This window comes from Protopterus annectens, chromosome 8.part0 (genome assembly GCF_019279795.1).
Source record: "Protopterus annectens isolate FY-2018-M chromosome 8.part0, PAN1.0, whole genome shotgun sequence".
Lineage (NCBI taxonomy): Eukaryota > Metazoa > Chordata > Ceratodontiformes > Protopteridae > Protopterus > Protopterus annectens.
In genome coordinates this window covers 1,571,467,205-1,571,488,957 of record NC_056741.1, presented here as the reverse complement: position 1 = coordinate 1,571,488,957, position 21,753 = coordinate 1,571,467,205, and the positions used below count along the sequence as shown (strand labels likewise).

Below are 21,753 nucleotides of genomic sequence, written 5' to 3'. Positions count from 1 at the left end.
GCATAATAAAAAAATGGTTTTATAATTCAAGTTAATTATGTATGTACAGTTTTAAGTATTGTTCATTAACATGTGAAATGGTTTTGAGCATATGTATTTGAAATGTATTGCTGGATAGGGTAAAAGTGTGTTGGTTAGGATGTAATATACAACAGTACATGCAGCTATTTGCGAGCTGATAAAAACAATGAATATTCATTGGGTCATGTTTAATTAATGATAGAGCTTAATTGATAGTTCATTCCCATTGGAGGTTAATTTTATTTAAGCTGGAAATACAAATATACACTTGTTCTGATGAAGTCTGCATTTGGAAGATGAAAACGCTTAACGTTTGTGTTTAGTTTATATAACCCTGAGTGGTTCGTTTTTATATTTTTTAATAAAAGTTATTTTAATTATTCAAAGTGTTCGTGAACTGTGGCACCTCTTCTCATGAATTATTAAACATATTCTGGTGCTTATCTATGCAGACATAACAATAAGCACATCATTATGATTATCTATGCAGACATAACAATAAGCACATCATTATGGTTATCTATGCAGACATAACAGTAAGCACATCATTATGATTATCTATGCAGACATAATAAGCACATCATTATGGTTATCTATGCAGACATAACAATAAGCACATCATTATGGTTATCTATGCAGACATAACAATAAGCACATCATTATGGTTATCTATGCAGACATAACAATAAGCACATCATTATGGTTATCTATGCAGACATAACAATAAGCACATCATTATGGTTATCTATGCAGACATAACAATAAGCACATCATTATGGTTATCTATGCAGACATAACAATAAGCACATCATTATGGTTATCTATGCAGACATAACAATAAGCACATCATTATGGTTATCTATGCATAATCGACTTCTGCCTCTTTCTAAATGTACATACATATCACATGTTAAGGAGGTTACTTAATCTGTTTGCCATTCCTACTGCTTCCCTTCCTAGATTGCAATCCTTTTCTAAGTTTTGATTTCCATACGCATTATTTTGCAATTGCGCATCGCATATACACTGCTGTACTTATCACTCAAAGTATTTCAAGTATCTTATTTTTCTTAAACATAACTTTGTCTGCTTAGGAAAGGAGTTTTTCTTTCTCTAGACACTAGATGCATAGCTGAGTGGTTTTGGACTTTGAATCAGTCATCCCAGGAGAGAAGTTTTAGCAGTTTCACCCTAGTGCCACCTTTGAGAAGGGTAAAGCTCTATGTATACTAGCATGGAGGTGACGGGGTACTCTCACCAAAGAGTGCAATCTATTCCACTTGAGCATCTTAAGTGTGCAAAAGGCATGTCATACCCCTTACTCAGAATAACACACACTTTACCATGCTTTTTATCCAGTGAGAAAATTCTGTTGAAGCATATCCAGAATATTCTGTGAAGGTGCAATCCCCAGCCCTTGCCTGTTTCTACCAGTGTCCTTATATCACCCCACCAAAATACTTGAAAAAGGTATTCAAAAACAACTGTTAGGCTATCTCCTGCAGGAAGAACTCCTATCCCCTACACAACATGGCTTCTGTGCTTCCCATAGTACTAGCACTGCCCTTCTAACCTATATAGATACTGTCAATAAAGCTAGAGATAATGGCAAACTAGTATCTTCCTTATTTCTAGAATTGTCTGAAGCCTTCAACACAGTTTGTCACAGAAAACTTCTACTTCAAATGTCCTCAACAGGTCTCTCTCAGCCCACCTTTATGTGGTTCAAAAGCTACCTGCTCAATAGATATCAGTCAGTAAAATGGCACATCATGTTCTCTCCTTACCTCCCAGTCACCACCAGTGTATCACAAGGCTCTGTCCCTGGTCCCCTCCTCTTTAACATTTTCACCAACACCCTCTATACTTCCATAGAAACAGGCCACCCTAATACAATATGCATATGATTCCACTCTCATTTGCACATCTGACAACATGGTACACATCCCAAAAATTACTCAGGAAGCTTTAACAGCCACTGAAATATGACTTCCTAACTCACAACTCATGCTCAACCCAAAAAAACACCAAACTGCTACTTGTTTCTCCCAAATCCCTCTCTCGTGAAAAAAAAAATGTAAAGTCCTCTGTCTTGATAATACAACCATCAAAGTCACTTCTCATAGTAAACTGTTAGGGGTGATAGTGGATGGTAATCTTATATTCGACCTACATATACAAAATTGCATAAGAAAAACTCATCAAAACTTAGGGATGCTTTAAAGAGCCAAAAACTTTCTCACCAACACAACTAAAACTACACTTGCCACTACATACCTCCTCCCCATCTTCTTTATGGTGCTCCCATCCTTACTAACCGCCAGGTTTTACAAAAATTAAAACTTGAACAATACTATAACAAAGTTGCTAAATTTACAGCACATGCCCTTTCAGAACCCACATTTACAGCACATATCCTTTCAGAACCCACCACTTTATAGCACTGAAAAGCCTAAATTGGTTAGAACTACCACATCAACTAACATTTACACAACGTCTTGCCACCTATAAAATTATCCACCATCCAAATGCCTGTCCAGCACTAAAAATCAGTCTATACAATTATGTTCCCAATCGATCATTGTGATCCAGTGATCAAAAACTCCTGTCTGGCTACAAACTTAGCAAATCTCCTGGGCATTGTCTGTATTCATATAAGGTTGCTAAGGCCTGGAACTCCTTACCTGTATCCATTAGGACTATACCCTCCCTCCCATCATTCAAAATCACTCTAAAAGACTTCCTAGCTAAATTCTGGCTCAGTCCTTGCTTGAAAAAGTAACATTTCCTTATACCTCCGTACTCTCCCTTCTTCACTTACATCCTTACTGCTATCGAATTCTCTTCCCTGACTTTCTCTCTAAATATACCATAAACCTGTTTTCCCTCACTTTATATTGCAATTCCTATTTGTATTAAACTAACTTACCTTTAATTTCTCTACAAACTGCCTAAAATTTCTCTAAATATTAAATTATTGTCATATACCTTCCATCAGTTCTTAACCAATTTTTTATTTTATGTCTAATTTGTCATAATTATTTAAACTGCAGATTTTTTTTTTGAAGATTGTAAAATTATTGATCTTAAAATGTTTTGTAATAATTTGGAGCTTTTCTTCAAGTGCCTCCATTGAAAATGGATTTCTACCCAGTCGGACTTTCTCTGCAGTGAAATGTCAGTAAATCTTCTTCTTCTTCTTTTTTCGGCTTTTCCTGGTTAGGGGTCGACACAGCAGAACTCCGGTCCACTAATGATTGGCAGTAGATTTTTATGGTGCTGAGGTACCAGCCCGACGCCCAACCTTCAACGAAGGCGCGCCCATTCACGCATGTCTTTTGAATGCCACTCGACTGCGGGGCGGACATGCAGACTCCACACAGAAGGTGCTCCAGCCGAGAATCGAACGGAGGAACCTCTTGCTGTGAGATGACAACGCTACCGCTGCACGACTGAGGCTTAAAGAATGAAATGTCAGTAAATAAATAAATTAAATTAATTAATTAATTAATTACTTAATCTCCGAGAGAAAGAAGAGAAAAGAAAGTTTGCCAGTACAGAATAAGGTGTAAACGATTACAGTGCAAGGAAAGAAGATGTGAAAAAAATTAATAAATAAAATATAGATTTCCTGCAGTTACTCTTACAAAGATCATGGGGAAAAACACTAATCACAATACTTTTATCTGAATCAGCTCCATTTCCTGTAACCCTCCATGTATTACTTATTAGAAAATGTTTTACTGACCACATTTATTTATTTGTTTATTTCTGCTTTTTTGTTTATCTGATCAAACTGACCAATTTCATGCTCAGAATTGGCTACAATCACACACGTAGTACATGAGTTATAAATAAAAATAGAAAAATTGTAATGGTACAATGTGCAGGTGCTATTACATGAATGTAGTCATAAGCCAAGGAGAGCATATCACAAGCAGAGCTGCTTCCCTGGCACCCATTTAAAGGCTTGTTAATTTGTCTACTACCCTTTTGTTGGTATACTGTAAAGTGCCTTTCTAAAGTGTAAGCAGACCATGTCCAAAGCCCCTTTTCTAGTATGGATTGCATCCACTGCTATACAAGTCCAGTCTGCAGAATAACTTCACTTGACTTATCTGCAATTATCCTGATCTCTGGTTAATCTGAAGAGTGTCAGTATCCCTTCGTTTATAAGCTTATCATGTTCATTCATATAGATTTAGTCATACAGCACTTAATGTGTCAGTTAATTATGTGAAAAGACTGTCTGTACAAGTTATACTTTTGCTTACAGAAGTACTCAGAAGGGTTTGGTGTTATATGACACTGCGGAGGTTACTCACTTCCTTTACTCTTTTTGCTTACTATTGTCACATCATCTTCATCACAGCGCAGCGTAACGATAGAAGCATGTAAAATAAGTCAGCCTGTCCATGACCACACGCTTGGCTGCCTCATTGTACCCTGATTTTGTGCAACCTCTTAGTGTTCATTTTTTTTTTGTTTTCATCCTTAATATAAATATGAAACTGTGTGATAGAGTACACAGACTTCTCAGGGAATGCCCTTGAAGATTTGTGTATACTGTTAGGCAGCAGTTTTCCATTGTCTCTTCTTTAAATTGAAAGTAAGTTATTTTTCCTCAGTGAAGTACAGAAGACCAAGCATTACTGTATTCCCAAAGCCTCCTCCCCAGCACTTTTGGTTAGTGTTAGATGCCCAGTCCATCTCACAGTACACCTCACAGTAATATTTTCTGAATTTAGGCCAATAATATTGCAAATTCTTTGGTAATTGTAGGTTGTAGGGGGTTACATATGCAAATATTAAACAGATACACTTAGACACACACACACACACACACACACACACACACACACACACACGCACACACACACACACACATATATATATATATATATATATATATATATATATATATATATATATATATATATATATATATTAATATGGATAGTGAGAGGCTTGCTTTCCTTGAGTAGGGCTGTTTAGTGATCATGCCTTTCCTAAGGGGTGGAAAGAAGAAGACCAAGTCTCTCTCTCTATCTCTCTCTCTCTGTCTCTCTCAGACTCACAGAAAACACCTAGCTGGGAGGAGAAGATAGGACAGTGGAACATGACTGTTCAATGGGACCAGGGTGGGGCACATGCTTTAGTACACCTCATTGACACCCTGTCAGATGGGATGCATCAGCATGCTGTGAAAGGAATCATGCAAAGGTGCTAAGAAACAGCTCTGAAGGTGATTAATATTAGGGAGGAAGGAGGGGGCAGCTGATGATTCTGTGTTTGGGGATAGGCCTTGATGTGCTGCTATGGTCTGTCCAGCAGAGGAAAGCAAGACTAGACTAACTGGTTGTTAGTGGTGAGAAAAGAAGTAGCGGAACAAACAGAAAATCATGGGAAGATGAAGTTTTATATAAGACCTGGGAAACGCAAAAAAAAAAAAAAAGAAAAGAAACAAACAGCATTACAGAATCAGTTAGTTAATTCAGCATTATTGACTAAAAAAAGTGATAACCCTTAAGCATTAAATAATTACTGATTATTTTAAAACTGGGCAAAAAGACAAAATAAATTCTCAGCAGGTTATGCAAACCTAATGAGAATTTGAAAACCACAAAGCATTCTTATTTAAAAATAATAACAAATCCTTCTCCTTCTGAGCAATGTTAATTTAATATTTTTCGCAAGCAAAAAATTCTTCCTGTTTAAATAACTGGTAACTTAGCTTGTTATCATCAAACCATTATGAAATAGGAAAATATATTTTAACCTTAAGACATTATCACTTAATCAATTAAACCTCTTATTTCAAACAATGTTTATGACATGTTCACCAGCCCTATATTGCTAAATGTATAATGAACACATTTTTAGTTTTATGTGTCTGTCATTGTCCACTCCCCTCCATTCTTTATAGCACAGCTCTTTCAAGGCATTGGACATCTGTTACATTGGTAGTGGTAGGTTCCATACTAACCTCCCCCAGGTAAGACACCATGTCTGTACTTGCTTCATGCTACACCTCCCAGGAAACCCTTGTCTAAATGGACTCCTCCTTAAGTACTAATGTAATGGTTAGAAAAACATTTAAACTATTACCTAATACTTCTGAAAACATTACAATATATACCTCGTCTAATACTATTCAGAGTAAGCATGCAAGATAAGAAACATACAGATAATGCAAGTGTACCCTTTAAGTAGATTAGCTTATTTTGATGAGTACAAAAGTCTTTTCTAATGTGGGTCCAATTCCAAAAGAGTTGTAGTGTAAGTGACTCAGGATACGAGTACACCACTTAAAAGAATAACACTATCCACTGTCCTACATCACACTGTTTGAACTAAAATCTTATTGTATGAGCAGCTCACCCTACTTTTGCAAACACCTATGAAAAACATCTCCAGTCTATTCCGGATCACATTTATTTCCCCTCAGCTTTCCCACAAAACCCCACAGCTACCACCTTATATAAACGTTCCCCAAATATCAGACCTTCAGTCAAAGCACCAACACATAATAGAATCCCAAAATGTGGAGTCCTTATACTCAGTAAGCATAGCTAAACTAAGGAACAGCATTCCCTTAACCATCAAACAGCCTCATTTTTTTTAAGTTCAACCTCAAATTACATCTAAATCATACTAGAATTTGGAAATGTTCTAAATCACCAGATAAAATAACCAAATACTCAAGACTTCCTCCTCGTACTTTCTAAACCATTTCTTCTCAGCTGGATTTTATGCTTTAAAGAAGTGAGTTTATTGCACTCCTCGCATGACAAATATAGATACTGTTGTTCTTTTATAAAGATGCATATCCCACAATTTCATCTCCCAAATGTTGATACTCCTTACTAATTAGTGGTGTTGTTACATTTATACTGATAATTTCTTGCTTCAGTGATGTTCTGTAATATGCACCAGTGTCATTTCTTAGAATTTACTGCACTCTATACCTTTCTGTGATATTTCATGTTTGTTCAGTGTTAATGAATATCAGTGTATTTGTACACATTTCATTAGTTTATTTAAACTTTGCTGTAATGTACGTCTACTATTTCTTAGAGCTTTTCTCCCCAGGCCTCCTCGAAAATGGGAATTGTACCCAGATGGGCTTTCCCTTGTAAACAACAGCAAATGACTTACTAACTAAATGAATGAATATCTCCACCCACACAACTTCCACATACCTCAGCAATCATTCATACTTGGTTCACCCATACATACACCTGTTTTACCTACATCAAGCATGTTAGGCTGCGAGTACTTCATTATTCTTAATTTAAGCAACAGACCCCAATTTTGCCTCAACCACATATTCCAAAAGCCCTACACAAATTCACTCCTATTATCTTTATATTCCTCCTAGGGGGAAACACTGAGCCCAATCCAGGCCCACTTATTGATAACAACTCAAGCCACACCAACACACAGCACCAAATAACTTGCTCCCTCCTAAATTCTGATAACATCAGGAACTTACTTGATCCAGTCAATGCTTTCTCCATTAAAAATGATCTAGACATTATAGCTGTCACTGGAACTTAGCTAAAATGGACACTAAGATATTGGAGCACGACTTCTTTTCAAGAACTGCCTAAATCCTACCATCATTGCTCAAGCAAACAGTAACATAGACTCAGATCCTGACTAGATTCTTCTAAAAATTTCTGATAACCAACAAAATCACTTGTTATACCAGTGCATACCTCTCACCAGCATCTTCACTGTCAAAATTCAAAATCTCATCCAGCAACAGCAATCTAATCATTCCTGGAAACATCATCCTCAGCTATTTTAGGTCCTAAAGCTACTGACACGGCAGAACTCCTTATTGAATTAACCTTTAATTCAACACAGCTCTGAGGCCACTTGTCCAAACCTACAATCCAAGATACACACCTAGCTAGACCTTGTTATTACAAACAATCCTACAACCATACCCAACCTGATAAACTGTGCACCCTGTCTCGGTGATCATTGCCCCAAAAACATTCACAGTACCTAATCAGACACTTAAACATAAACATAAACTGATCACCTGCAGACCCAGAACCAGTTTTAACATTACAAAACTTAAAAAAAAAAAAAAAAACTAACCATCTTTGTCTGCTCACAGTTACTAACCATAAAAGACCTGAAAAAGCAGGTAACACCTTACTAATACCCTACTGCATTTGCAAAATGAATTATTCCCCCAATTCAAAGGCTACTTCACTCACATGAACATGACTGGCTTACTAAGGAACTCAATCACCTCCTTAAACTGCTAGATGGTATATGGTACAATTGGAAAAATAACTCCCCTACAGATACCCAAGTCAAATATACCTCAATCACAATCTAGCCAAACAATCCATCAGAATATACAAATGCAACCATTACCAAAACAAGCAAAATTCATTTTTTGGCAAGCCCCAAAAATCTTGAAAAGACCTCATCCAACTGACAGGACATAAATCTGAACACAGTATAATTCTGAATAATTTCTTAAACTCCATCACCACCAGGTTTATATGCTGTGACTTCCTTACTGAGTTCAGTAACCTCCCCCACAAAAACAACAACATGAACCTACACTCCCCACAGCCTATACCCACCCATACATCCCATAATTCCACATCTATAGATACAGAAACACAGCTGGACCAAATTCAAATAGATACACCCCCCCCAAAGCTTAGATAACCCCATGGTTCATTCATCTATGGAAAGACTTACTCTCCCACCCACTCATATATACATAAGTATGGAAAACTGCTATAATTACTCCTGCTCCAAAACAACCAAAGCCAGCAATTACTTCACATTACTGGCCTATCTCAATACTTAAACAAATTCACGGACTCTCTGTATGCTATAGAATTCAGTAGTTTAATATAAAACACAACGTTTTCAGATAAAATGATCCTTCATTAGTGTCACAAAGCTTTCAGATAAAATAATCCATCATCAATATTTTATCTGAAAGCTTTGTATTTTATATTAAATTACTGAATTCTATAGGGTACACAGAGTCTCTGAATTTGTTTCTGTTGCTTGGCTTTCATTTTGTTGACTCTACTTTGCTGTGGTTTTTGATCCCTTTTTCATGGTTGCCATCTCAATACTTCTCATGTTAGGGAAAATAACTGAAAAATGTATCTACGACCAAATCACAGTAGTGAATCTTTAAGTTTCCTGCTGATAACCTGGTCTACAGACAATCAGCTTATTATTACACTGCTCACTTAACTCATTACATCCGAGTGATGCCTCTAGGTGCATCTGCAGTTAACTTCTACTGATGCCTGTAGCCATCAAATATTGCTTGTTTGAATTAGTAATTCCAAAACCATGCTATGTACAAGGTTTTAAAACATTTCATCCTAAAGCTTACACAATGACAAACTCAACTGCATTAATATTTGACTTCTGTCCAGTACAGGTAAATATATATTAACTGTTGTTTTTTTATGATATTAATTTATATAGATATAACTTTTAAATTTTTTAAAATATCTCAAAAAACAAGTAACAGATAGAACTCCTTAGCCTCATATGAAAGCTGTCAGCTAGATGATAAAATGCTACTGACAGTATGTGTGTAACTTGAGTAGTTACATAAATATTGTAAGCTGTTTACAAACTATTACAAATGTAATTGTTATTGTGTTTACTGTGACTTATAAAATTCTGTGTATGACCTAGAACCTAAAGAAAACTACCACTATAAAAATAGTTTGTGCTGAAGAGTTTGCCATTCATACTTCTGTCATAATCATAATTCCTATGGTTCCAGAGATATGAACATTTGCTTGAAATGTGAGGACATAATTTGATTCTGTCCAAAGGCTTAGGCTCCGCCCATGGAAGTTACAGTGCAAACTACCTGAGCTCCATTGGAGTAAATGAGTTAAACCTACGAGTTTTGGGACTTTAGCTGGCAAGAGTGCGCAGGTACAGACTGATTGGTTTGTGTTTTCATGCAGGCTTTACATTACCAACTTCTATCCAAGAAGCAAAATAGATTGTGGACTGGACACAACACCATAACCTTTCTCTTTCCCCTCACTGATACCATCCTTACCAAGATAGACAGTGACAACCTGGCAAGAACAGTCTTCCTAGACCAGACAAAAGCCTTTGATCTAATCTACAATGCGTTACTCTTTGACATACTAACAGAAATATGTATCAGAAATTATGTCAAACCTTGTTTTGTAGTGTTTCTCACCAAGAGGGCACCTCTTCCCTAGACTCAGCCCCTGTACTGAAAGGAGTCTTCTGAAGGATCCACCTAAATTCCCCTGCTCTTCCCCATATTCATCAGCAGACTCCCTTATGACCCCTCCCCCACATACTAAATAATTCTATATGCAGATGAAATGGTCATCTTCTGATGACCCGTAAAATCTCAACCAACTCAATCCCTCAAAGGCAAAACAATGTCATTTGTAACCAATCAAAAACTAGCCAAATCACTCAACTCCCTGACAGTAAAGAAAGAGATTAACAAAAGCACCAGTGAAACTGTCACATCCTTCAAATATCTCGGCATAACACTAGACCAATATCTTACATTTCAAAATCACGTAGAAAACACACATGAAAAGATCAACACACTACTGTTTTAGGAAATAAATATCTCCATATCTGTCCTAGTCAGCCAAGGTTGCCGTAGCCAAAGATTTATTTTGCTTATTTATTTATTTATTTACATTTGTTGACAGGGAGTGTCTGACTGGACGTAGGTCCATTTTCAGCGGAGGCCCGGGGAGAAAAGCTCCACAGTTAAAATAAACAGACAGTAGTTACATTGGATTACATAGCAATTAACAATTTAACATAGCAATTAATTACAAACATATTTTGAGATGAAGAACATAGTACATCAGTAGACAACTAGAATCTTTATCTGCAAAGTACATAACAGACATTAACAAATGTTACAATAAGAAGTTCCTGCTGTATAAAATGTACTAGGCTTAAGAGCATCTGAGCTTGCTATAATCAAGGTAGTTAGTGGGGTAGAAAGAAAGGTAGTGGTTGGATGGGGTGGGTAATATTAGAGTGGGAGTTGCAAGGGCATAGCCAGCATGCTTTTAGGTGCACTTTTAGTAAAGTTTTGAAGTGGGTGCATGATGGTACGGAGGTAATTGTGGGTGGGAGGGAGTTCCATAATTTGGCTATGGCGCAAGAGAATAGTGCTTCACCAGCAGAGTTATTGGCTTTAGTGATCTGCAAGTGATTTTTGTTGCTGGATCTTAGTGGTCTGGTGGTGCGATAGGGTTGGAGTAGATTCTGGAGGGATGGGACATCTAGTGGATGGTTTACTAGTTTGTGGGCAAGTGATAGTTGATACCATTGAAGGAGGTGAGGGACTTCAAGCCAGCCCAGTTCAGCAAGTGAGAGACAGTGGTGACTATGTTAGGATGCCCCTGTGGCGAATTTGACGATTTTGTTGTAGCAGGTCTCTAGCTTGTTTAGATCGCATTGCCTTAGGTTGGTATATATTGGAGAGGCATAAAGTAGGGTGGAGAAATACTCTTATTTCAACTTGAATATGAACTATCCATAATAGCTGCAGCATCTAGGAAAATATTATCACTATGTAATGTCTCCAATAAAATCTGACAGTTCATCACCAACTTTCCCCAAAAGAATAACACTGCCTAACTCTCTCCAAAGTCAAATAGATTCTATTACACTTGAGAGCTAGCATCCTACTAGGCTCACTATTTCAGAAAACCCTTTCTCCAGAGGCATCTTCTTCACTCACAGATATGCAGTTCACCAAAATCCAGTCAAATAACCTCAGAGACCTCTTGCAATCTCAACCCACTGTACAAACCCCCAAAATAAAACTACTTTTCACTGACCATGCTGTGACATTATGAGGTAGTGAATGTGTCCATTTATGTTATTGGACTAGCACACTCATTTATACAGATGTTTGAGTTAAAATATATCTGTAAAGTTACTTGTGTTAAAAATGCATCAATAGTAGGTCTTGCTGGACAGAAAGAATGTATGCATGTATATTAGGCTATATTGTTGTAACTAATCAAATGTGTATGTTTATCAGAGAACCCTTGAAGGATGGAAAGTTTGAAATTTATTTATAGCTTTAAGATCTTAGCAAAGCTCTGTGTGTGTATTGTACTAGAGTCAGGTGATCAGATGTGATGTCATCCTCTAACCAGCATCTGGTTTCTTTAGAACTCTCGCAGCAGCACTTTGGAACCTGACAGGAAAGATTTCTGACAGGATATGTATCTTACACATCCACACAGACAAAGACAGGCATCATCTGGCTTTTGCTGTGATAAGACACCCAGCACACATCAGCTTCTTTAATCATTCAGAGACATTTTGTGAGAATAGTTTAGTATTGTTTTCTGCATCTGTGAGAAACTATCCAACTGCATTATTTTTTATCTGTTGTTGAAACTCTATTGTTCGTTGTATTCAGTATCCTCCTGTTTTCAGTTTCTTTATTTATCATTAAGTGTTTTAATACCTTTCATTATGCCTGGTCCTTTAGAGAATATTTTTGGCATCTTGAGAGTACGTATGCTTGTTTTAGTGACACTGTACTGCTCCTGAAAGCCTTGCTACTTTGGTCACACCCTACCATTTGTATTAGTATTAATTTTACACAGTATAATTGGGTACCTTTATAAGAGCCTTAGGGTAGCTGACTGGTGGCAGCGTGATTACCTCAGAGTCTGGGCAGAAAGGGGAACAGCTAGCAAATCTGTGCCAGCTTTTCCCTGGTGTATACGTGTGTGTGAAACTAAAATATCAAAGTGTGTGTGTGTCAGCTACTGAGAACAGGGACACAATACTCCAAAGTGGTTGTGTGGAATTTTGTGTGGGCCTGGAGAGAGAATGAGAGTCCAGCCCCAGGTCTGAAGGGTGCTCCCTGTGTGCTCTTAAGGGAAACTGTGCTTGGTGCAGGGATCTGCATCTGAAAATACTGTGTGAATCCAACTTTGATCTTAGTGACCATCTCCCACTGGAGTCAGTGATGAGGATTGAGTCTCCTTGATTTGCTGGCCCAGTGTAGGGACCAGTCACACATGCATTCTCCATCCTGACTCCTAAACTGTGGGATTCCCTGCCTCTCCTTATCCTGCTCAGAGACCTTCAAAGCTAATAAGACTTCAAGATACCATCCCAAGGAACATCTCTTCATTCAGACAATATGAAGATGCCCTTACTCAGGCATTTGGCCATTTCATAAACATTCTGAGCTTTACATTCATTCAACCTTATCTCTTTCACACTGCTTAATCTTTCCTTCTCTCAGCTCTCATCATTTCCCATCATCTGTACTTTTACCCTTCTGGCTCTTCACCATATTTATATTTCTTTCTTCATTCCCTTCGAATCCTTTCCTGTAGGTTTATATGCTCTCACCTCTTTAAACAGCAGTCTATCACACTCTGTAATCTGCACTTTTGTTATATATTTGATTACCCTCTGAATTGTGATAGCTGCAACATAACTGCCACCCCTCACTCAAACTATCATAGTCATTCTATAAGTCTTCCTGACATGCTGTGACACTCTAAATTGTTCTTCTGCATCTTAAAAGTAAAATGTTTTATGGTTTACATGCATTTGTAAATACATTTTGCTCATTTCATATGTGACTTACTCACCCAGGTTGTTTCTGTAGATAACCTAATGAGATCAATGCACTACCTCAGTAAACAAATATGAACATATAAATAATCCAAAACCAAGATGATGGGATAATCTCTGAAAGGGGGACCATTAACTTATTTATTTATTTATTTATTTATTCTGTCTTTGTTCACAAAGCTACTGTTACTAGGCTATTGGCCTCTTTTCAGGGGGAGATCCGAAGGGGTATTTATACTACTAGGGAAAATTTGGCCAGGGCAAGGCTGAACTCTCTTTTTGATGGGTGCCATCACAGCTTTTAAATCTTCCGAAGCTACCAGCAAATTCAAGGAGATGGGATCTCAGTTTAATGTCTCATATGATGAATGACACACTGAGGCATGCAGCACCTCCCCTTATGCTATACTGCAGTATCAGCAATCCATCTACCTAATGTGGGAGTTGAATCCACAGCCTTCTGCACCAAAGGCAAGTGTGCAACCTGATCCACCACTGACACTGCAGCACGCAAGGGGAAAAGCCCACTAAACAATGTGGTGCATAATGTGCTGACAGTCATGCTATGGCTGGCTTTTAGGCAGGCTGACCAGCACCACAGGATACAGGAAGGCAATAGTCAAGAAACTGAAGAACCTTGAAGAAAATGCAGACGTCCCTCAAAGAAGCAACAGAAGTACGTGAAGCAAATCAATACAACAGAAATAACAGAGAAAACATGGTTCACATAAAACATGGTAGTTAAGGTAAAATTAAAAAGATAAAAAGATTTGTAGCCTAAGGAAATGGTAGGGGGAGGAGGGGGAGGAGAGGAGTATTAAGACAACAAGGAAAATAATCACCTAAATTAAACAAGGCTAATACTGAAAGGTATGTTAGAGTCATATTATTTCTCTGGAGTTTTCACAAACCACATGAATCTAGGTGTGGAGGGAAGGGGCACAACTGTATCTGAATACTGTCTTAAAATAAAAAGTTATGAAGCAGAAGGATTTATTGCAGTTAATGGGATTTGCTCACTATCTGGAATGACATGTTTATTGAAGTAATCACACCTCCAGTCATTGTGGAAGAAATCAAGTCAGGAATGGTGTCTTCTGAGGACTGGATGAAAGCAGGCATGATTCTAGTATACAAAAATGGGACCAGGGAATAATTAGGACAGGTTAGGTATGATCAAGTGAATGCATATGATGGAGATTTACAAATTCAAACACACAGTTCAAATGTTGAACTACCCTACAGCTTTGGACTAAGGAGTAAGTGCAAACATGGGTCCAGAAGGGAGCAAAGTCAGATATTTGGTATTGCCAGTCTTTGGTATTCTGCATGTTGGTGTTTTGTGTTCTGACATGTTCAGTTCGAGCTTGGCTTTGTAATGGGAAACCATTGTGTACAATGCTATTGATACATTTTATGGTGTATAGCAAGAGGTTCTCCGGTTTGATCCTCGGCTGGTGTGCCTTCTGTGCGGAGTCTGCATGTCCTCCCTGTGGTCACATGGGTTTCCTCCAGGTGCTCCGGTTTCCTCCCAAATCCCAAAGACATGCTGTAGGTGGATTGGACATTCTAAATTGGCCCTAGGCATGAGTGCGTGCATGTGTGTGCCTTCTGTAGAAGGTTGGGCATCAGGCTGGCAAATCAACACCGTAAAACTCCACTACCAATCATGAGCAGACAGGTGATCCACTGTGGCAACCCCTAACTGGGAAACGCCAAAAGAAGAAGTTGTACCTGTTAATGTTACATGAATTTGCCCAGAGTTTTTGTAAATGTATACTTCTAAAGTATGGTACGAGGAGTCCTGTAGGCTACTTATTTGTAACCCAATTTTATTATAGCCTCCAGTGCTTATTGTCTTATATTATTTTAAGGTATAAGTTACTTAGATGTTACTTGAAAGCCAGTGGTTTTGCAGTCCCCTGGGACCATCATGCCATCAGAATGTAAATATTTTTATCCTAGTGAATTACTTATTTGTGCAGGAAAATGTTATACAGATAAGAAGTACACTACTGGAAAGGTTTGTAAAAACAATCATGCCCTTTGGTTACTTCCTTTTGTGGCACTAATGAGACTGATGCATCATTTCTGATTTTTTTATTCATTTTTGTTCTGTTATTCTTACATATTTTTTATACTGGTCTGACAACCTCCATTTGTTGTCAAGTAGTGATGGTGTTCTTCTTGGGACAGGAAGACCCTTCATCTGTGCCCCTAGGTTTTATTAAACCTCTGATCATTCTTTTACATTAAGCACTACTATTTTCAATATCATTTTCTTGCTAAGACTGTTCTGTGTTAATTCTGACTGCAGTACCTTTTTGACATGGACACATTTCACAATTTCTTGAGTGTGAAGAATTGTCTTTTCCCCAAAGTATAAGCAACTTATAGATAGTTACAGTAGTAAAGGCATTCCAGCGAAATGTGTGTGTGTGTGTGTGTGTGTGTGTGTGTGTGTGTGTGTGTGTGTGTGTGTGTGTGTGTGTGTGTGTGTGTGTGTGTGTGTGTATGTGTGTGCGTGTGTGTGTGTCTTCTGTCATTTGCCCTCCCATCATGGAACCACTTATTGTTAGGTTAACAGTAATAGTGCCATTGTTTATTTTCCTCTGCAGAACTGGTAAATGTACACTTTCTGCAATGATTATCTGAGCATTTGAAATCATCAGAGCTGTTGTTCAGCAGTGTCTAGGCTACAGTAGCAATCATACTCTCAGCTTACATGCCACATATCAACTACAGTTAATGGAGGATTAAACAATGCAGAAATCGTCAATGACAAGTTCTGGCATAATATATCATGGTTAACTTGATCTGCAGCCCATAACTTACTCTTCATTTTTGTGTTTCTGAGAAGATTTTAGTCTTCTGCTCATGTTTCTGACTTTTATTACATTTGTGCAAACTGAGTGTCCTTATTTATCTTTCAGGTACTAGTCCTCACGCTCCAACCAACGTTCGTGTCACAGCCTCGATGACCTCTGCCAATGTGTCATGGGATCCAGGTTATGATGGCAGCTTTGAGCAGACATTCTCAGTCTGGTACGGCCCTGTGTGAGTCATCCCTGCATGCTTTGCTTCTTGCTTTATTTCCTTTCTATTCTGCAGTGCTCAAAGTGGGTAAAGTCTACCTGGCTCGGAGAGAAAAATCATAGCATTCCAAAAATAGTTTCAAAGTTATCAGAATAAAGTTTTGGAAGGCATTATTTTAAAAATTATTCTAGGGAAGTGACCTAGTAAAAGTTATAGGGTCATTAAAAATGAGAAATTTCCCAGCTTTCAAAGAGAGGGATTTTGAGGAGATCAGTTCCTGAGCTACATTTTCTGAAACATTCCTAAATGAAGTGATGCCCTGATGCAAATTGTTCAAAATGACTTACATTAGGTTTTCCATTTCTATCAAGGAAAATAATTAGTGGCAACCTTGCTGAATGTCATCAGTTCCATGTACAGTCATTTACAGCCTACTTGATTTGAGCAGAGGGGAAAACAATTTCTGTAGAGTCTTAGGGGTCAGCTGTTATTAAAGCTGCATTATATATTCATAGTAGATTTGTCATGAATATGACCTTATTCAGTGACAGGTTGGAACATAATAACTTTGGTTACTGAGAAAGCTCTGAAACAGAATTCAGAGCTCATAAAGAGGACATTGTATGCTCAGACCATAGACTGCAATTCCTTTCTATTTTGTTTTGTTAGATGTACTTACACTGCAGTCTGATTTCAGGCCAAACATTTATACAAGTCAGAATTATGTAAGCAGTGATTTCATTATAATTAGAACTAATTTAAGCCATTTCCTTGTCTGCCATTTTTAGTGTATGTAAAAGATATTGCTAACAGCAATGTTTATGTTAACTTACACGGCTATCATAGCATGAGTGTACGTAATACCTATGTTCCCATATTGTACTACAGATCTACCTGGAACTATAATGCAAGAACCCCAGACAGGTGTCAGAGCTGATTAAAATCACATTCTGGTATATTCTACAGAGTTAGTTAAATTACACTAGAAGGCTTATGATGTGAACACTTGGCCCTGGGTGATAAAGAGTGATTTTATCCTTACTTTATTAAATGCACCAGTGAGTAGTTCTGTGATAATAACCACTGTTTTCTAGTTACTGACTTGTGTTGGGATTTTATGCCAATCATTTAGAAAACAAGGTCCCCATAGCCCTTTACAAACTCATTGAGACTTTCATTTTTCTGTGTAAAATATATCTTCTCTAATTAAAAGACATGTAAGTCAGAGTGGAGTAACAGAGTGTCATACTGTTGTGAGGAAGTCGACATACCCAACTTACAAGTACAGCAACAGGGAATATTTAATACATTCATTTATCAGTGAAAGTTAAGTAATAGCTGATCCATTCGTTGCTCTTCAAAATAAAGCTTTAGAGCAAGTTTTGCCAGAATTTCATTGTATGGACACCCATTAATTATCTTTATTGTATGTACTTTTATGGCCATTTATTAATTTTAGCTAACTGCTGCTTAAAACCTGAAAAATTATTTTCAATAACATTCATAGCTTGCATTGACAGAAATTAATACTTAGGATTATCAAATATCATGGCTGTTGATTGTGTTATGTTTTATGCTGTTAAGGATCAAGATGTGAGTTTATATTAAGGGTCCCAGAATGTGTGTATAACTAATGATAATGACATTCCACTCGCATACTAATCCCACCACCATATGAGGGTCAACCCATGATCACATTCATGCCGGATTTAGTATGAAGATATAAACAATATTGAATCTGCACTGCATGAAAGAAAAACAGTTTGCCAGTAAACAAAAAACAGTGACCTGTGAAGAAAATCCTATGTTCATCTTCATTAATGACGTTAGATACATATCACACGATCCAGTTAATATGCATCCTGGGGTTTATTGCTATAGTTTTATCATTTTAATACCACCCAGAGAAATGGCAACTAATTACAAAGTTCTCAGCCTTTAAGTATGATTCTTGGACCTGTTTTTCTAATTACCAGATTTGGATGAGTAACGTAAAGCATGTTTAAGAATGTCAAAATCAGTGTGCAAGTCATCAGTTTTGAAATATGTGGATAGCCACTTTTTCTTAATGCAGAGCTAAACCAGATCAAGTCAGACCCAGCAAATAGTCATAAAGGGCAAAACCTTGGGAAACATTTATTTATTTTTTAATTGATTATCAAATTTCTTAGGAGAAATCTTTGGGCAGTGGGAATTCACATTTTTAAATACTTTTATACCTTCAGGCTGTGTCAAGACTATTTCATTTTGAAACATAAAACATTTTGAGATAAATCTAAGGACTTATCTTGGAGGTTGTTTCTGTGATTTAGGCTTAGATGTATATTTAAACTATGAATAGAGACTACTTTACAATTTTTCAGAAACCTACACTGGAATTTGATAAAATATATATCACAAAAAGGGGCATGTGATGTAATTCAAATAACTGCCACATATGTTAGGTTAGCCAAATAGTGCCAGATGTGACAGTGCAGGGTGAGAAATGATTCTTGTTTCTGTGGTGAAGTAGTAATGAACATAGAATTCTTAGACTTTATTTTTTATATTATGTATTTATTTTGTTTGATTTGTTGACTGGAAATGTCCATTTGGCAAGTCTCATTTTCACTGTAGTCCCAGACAGACAAGCTCAAAAGCAATTTGAGTAAAAAACAGTGATTACACTTACACTACATTACAAACAGGTTCTAAGCATACATCATATAAACACTACATTACAAACAAGATGTAGGCAAACATCATATCAACACTACATTACAAACAGGTTGTAATTATACATATCAATACTACATTACAAACAGGTTATAAGCATACATCATATCAATACTACATTACAAACAGGTTGTGATTATACATCATATGAACACTACATTACAAACAGGTTGTAATTATACGTCATATCAACTCTACATTGCAAACAGGTTATAAGCGTACATCATATCAACATGACATTACAAACAGGTTGTAATTATACATCATATCAACACTACATTACAAACAAGTTGTAATTATACATCATATCAACACTGCATTGCAAACAGGTTATAAGTGTACATCATAGCCACACTACATTACAAACAAGTTGTAATTATACATCATATCAACACTACATTACAAACAGGTTGTAATTATACATCATATCAACACTACATTGCAAACAGGTTATAAGCGCATATCATATCAATACTACATTACAAACAGGTTGTAAGCATGCATCATATCAGCACTACATTGCAAACAGGTTGTAAGCATACATCATAGCAACACTACATTACAAACAAGTTATAAGCGTACATCATATCAACACTACATTACAAACAGGTTGTAAGCATACATAATATCAACACTGGATCCTTAAGACTAAAGAACAGATGTGATAGTATAGTAGGTGAAGGCACAGAATAACAGACAAGATGCTGCAAATAAGACAAGGGTGTACAAACAAAACAGCAATGAAGCCCATCACTGTAACATTAAATCATATAAATCAACAATAAATTAATAACCATTGTCAGTGAAGTAAATCAAGAGAATTAGACACTAGTAAAATACACTCCCTAGGATTCAGAAAAATACTCACCACTTGTGATAATTGCCTAATGCAGGTTGGTCATTTAGCTCAATGGTGAGAAAATATTATTCATCATAAGGTATAGCTGCAGTGAGAAAGGCATCATTATTAGCTCAGTACTTTGTATCTTAATCAAACACTAGTGCAGTCAGACCAGATCATGCTAATGTTCTCTCTAACAGCCTGTGCATCATATTAGCAAAGGCACTTCCCCCCCACATGCACAAACATGTATATACACACACACACACACACACACACACACACACACACACACACACACACACACACACACACACACACACACACACACAGACACACACACACAGACACACACACACACACACACACACACACACACTTGAGTTTTCCTCCCTAACACCCCCCCCCCCAGTATAACCACCAAGGCAGACACAGGCATACACACACAAATTCATGCAGTCTCATTCATGTCCCTACAGACAACACACACACACACATATGCATGCACTAACACAGTCCTACTAATATAACTCCACTGAACTTACCTGCATCGTGAGTGAATGGGTGGCCACCATGTTTTCATGATGGACATTTTTTCCTTCTACAATAAATCTTGAGCACATTTATGGGGGAAAGCACATAACTAATTAGTCATTCCTCTGGGGGGGCTACAATGCTTCTTCACATGTAAGACTGCTTGCTGAGCTGAGGGCCTTATTGCTAATGTGATATAAAAATTGGGAAATCTTAATGTTATGTAGAAACCAAAACGCTTCCATAGTTTTTGACTGCCAGGGAATGTTTTTTATATGCAAAACATCAAATAAATATCAATAATTTTTATAATAAAATGCATCTATATAAGTATATACAGTATAAATATCAATATCAAAAAAAAAAAACATTCTAAGCAAATTCTTATGTAACTTTTATCTTTACATATAATCATGCAACTAAAACCAACAGCATAATGTCTAAAAGATTACCATTTTCAGTAACCTTGAATGTTCAGTATTAAATATGTAATTTTGCTGAACATGTATATTTTGAAATAATTTCCAGGAAAATGTATATTAAATATTTGTATACATTGAAATAAACTTAGATATTTAATCCTGCTGGAAGAAAAATGATTAGTTGTTATTACCCCACCACCACCGTGAGCCCAGGGAGTAGTGATATAAAATTTAACTAAAGCAAATAAGGCAATTAGTAGTAAGATGCAATATGCAGAAATGTGCAGGTCAGTGTGTTCAGTGACCTGAATCGTTGTCTATGAACTTTAGTGTACTAAAAGTATAGTGAGTGCTGCACTGGAAATGAATTAATTTAATAATGGTACCTGGGCATAGCAATGACTGTGGATTAGTTGATGTACAGTTATAGTAGTGATTACACACTGTGTAAAGAGGATGGACTGTGAGATGGCCCTCTTAAAAGGATGTTTTGTCATAGTTACAGTATCCATTACTTTGTCGATATTTTAAGGCTTATTT

At 37.0% G+C, this 21,753-nt stretch overlaps 1 protein-coding gene across 1 annotated transcript in view; it reads left to right on the top strand.

Annotated features, from left to right (window-relative positions):
- The window catches only part of IGSF9B (immunoglobulin superfamily member 9B), a 3,189,659-nt gene that overhangs the window by 2,099,939 nt on the left and 1,067,967 nt on the right, over window positions 1-21,753 (top strand). The window contains exon 12 of the mRNA XM_044081131.1: window positions 16,599-16,710. Within this exon, the coding sequence (XP_043937066.1) occupies window positions 16,599-16,710 (112 nt within the window). The remainder of the gene's footprint in view (window positions 1-16,598; window positions 16,711-21,753) is intronic.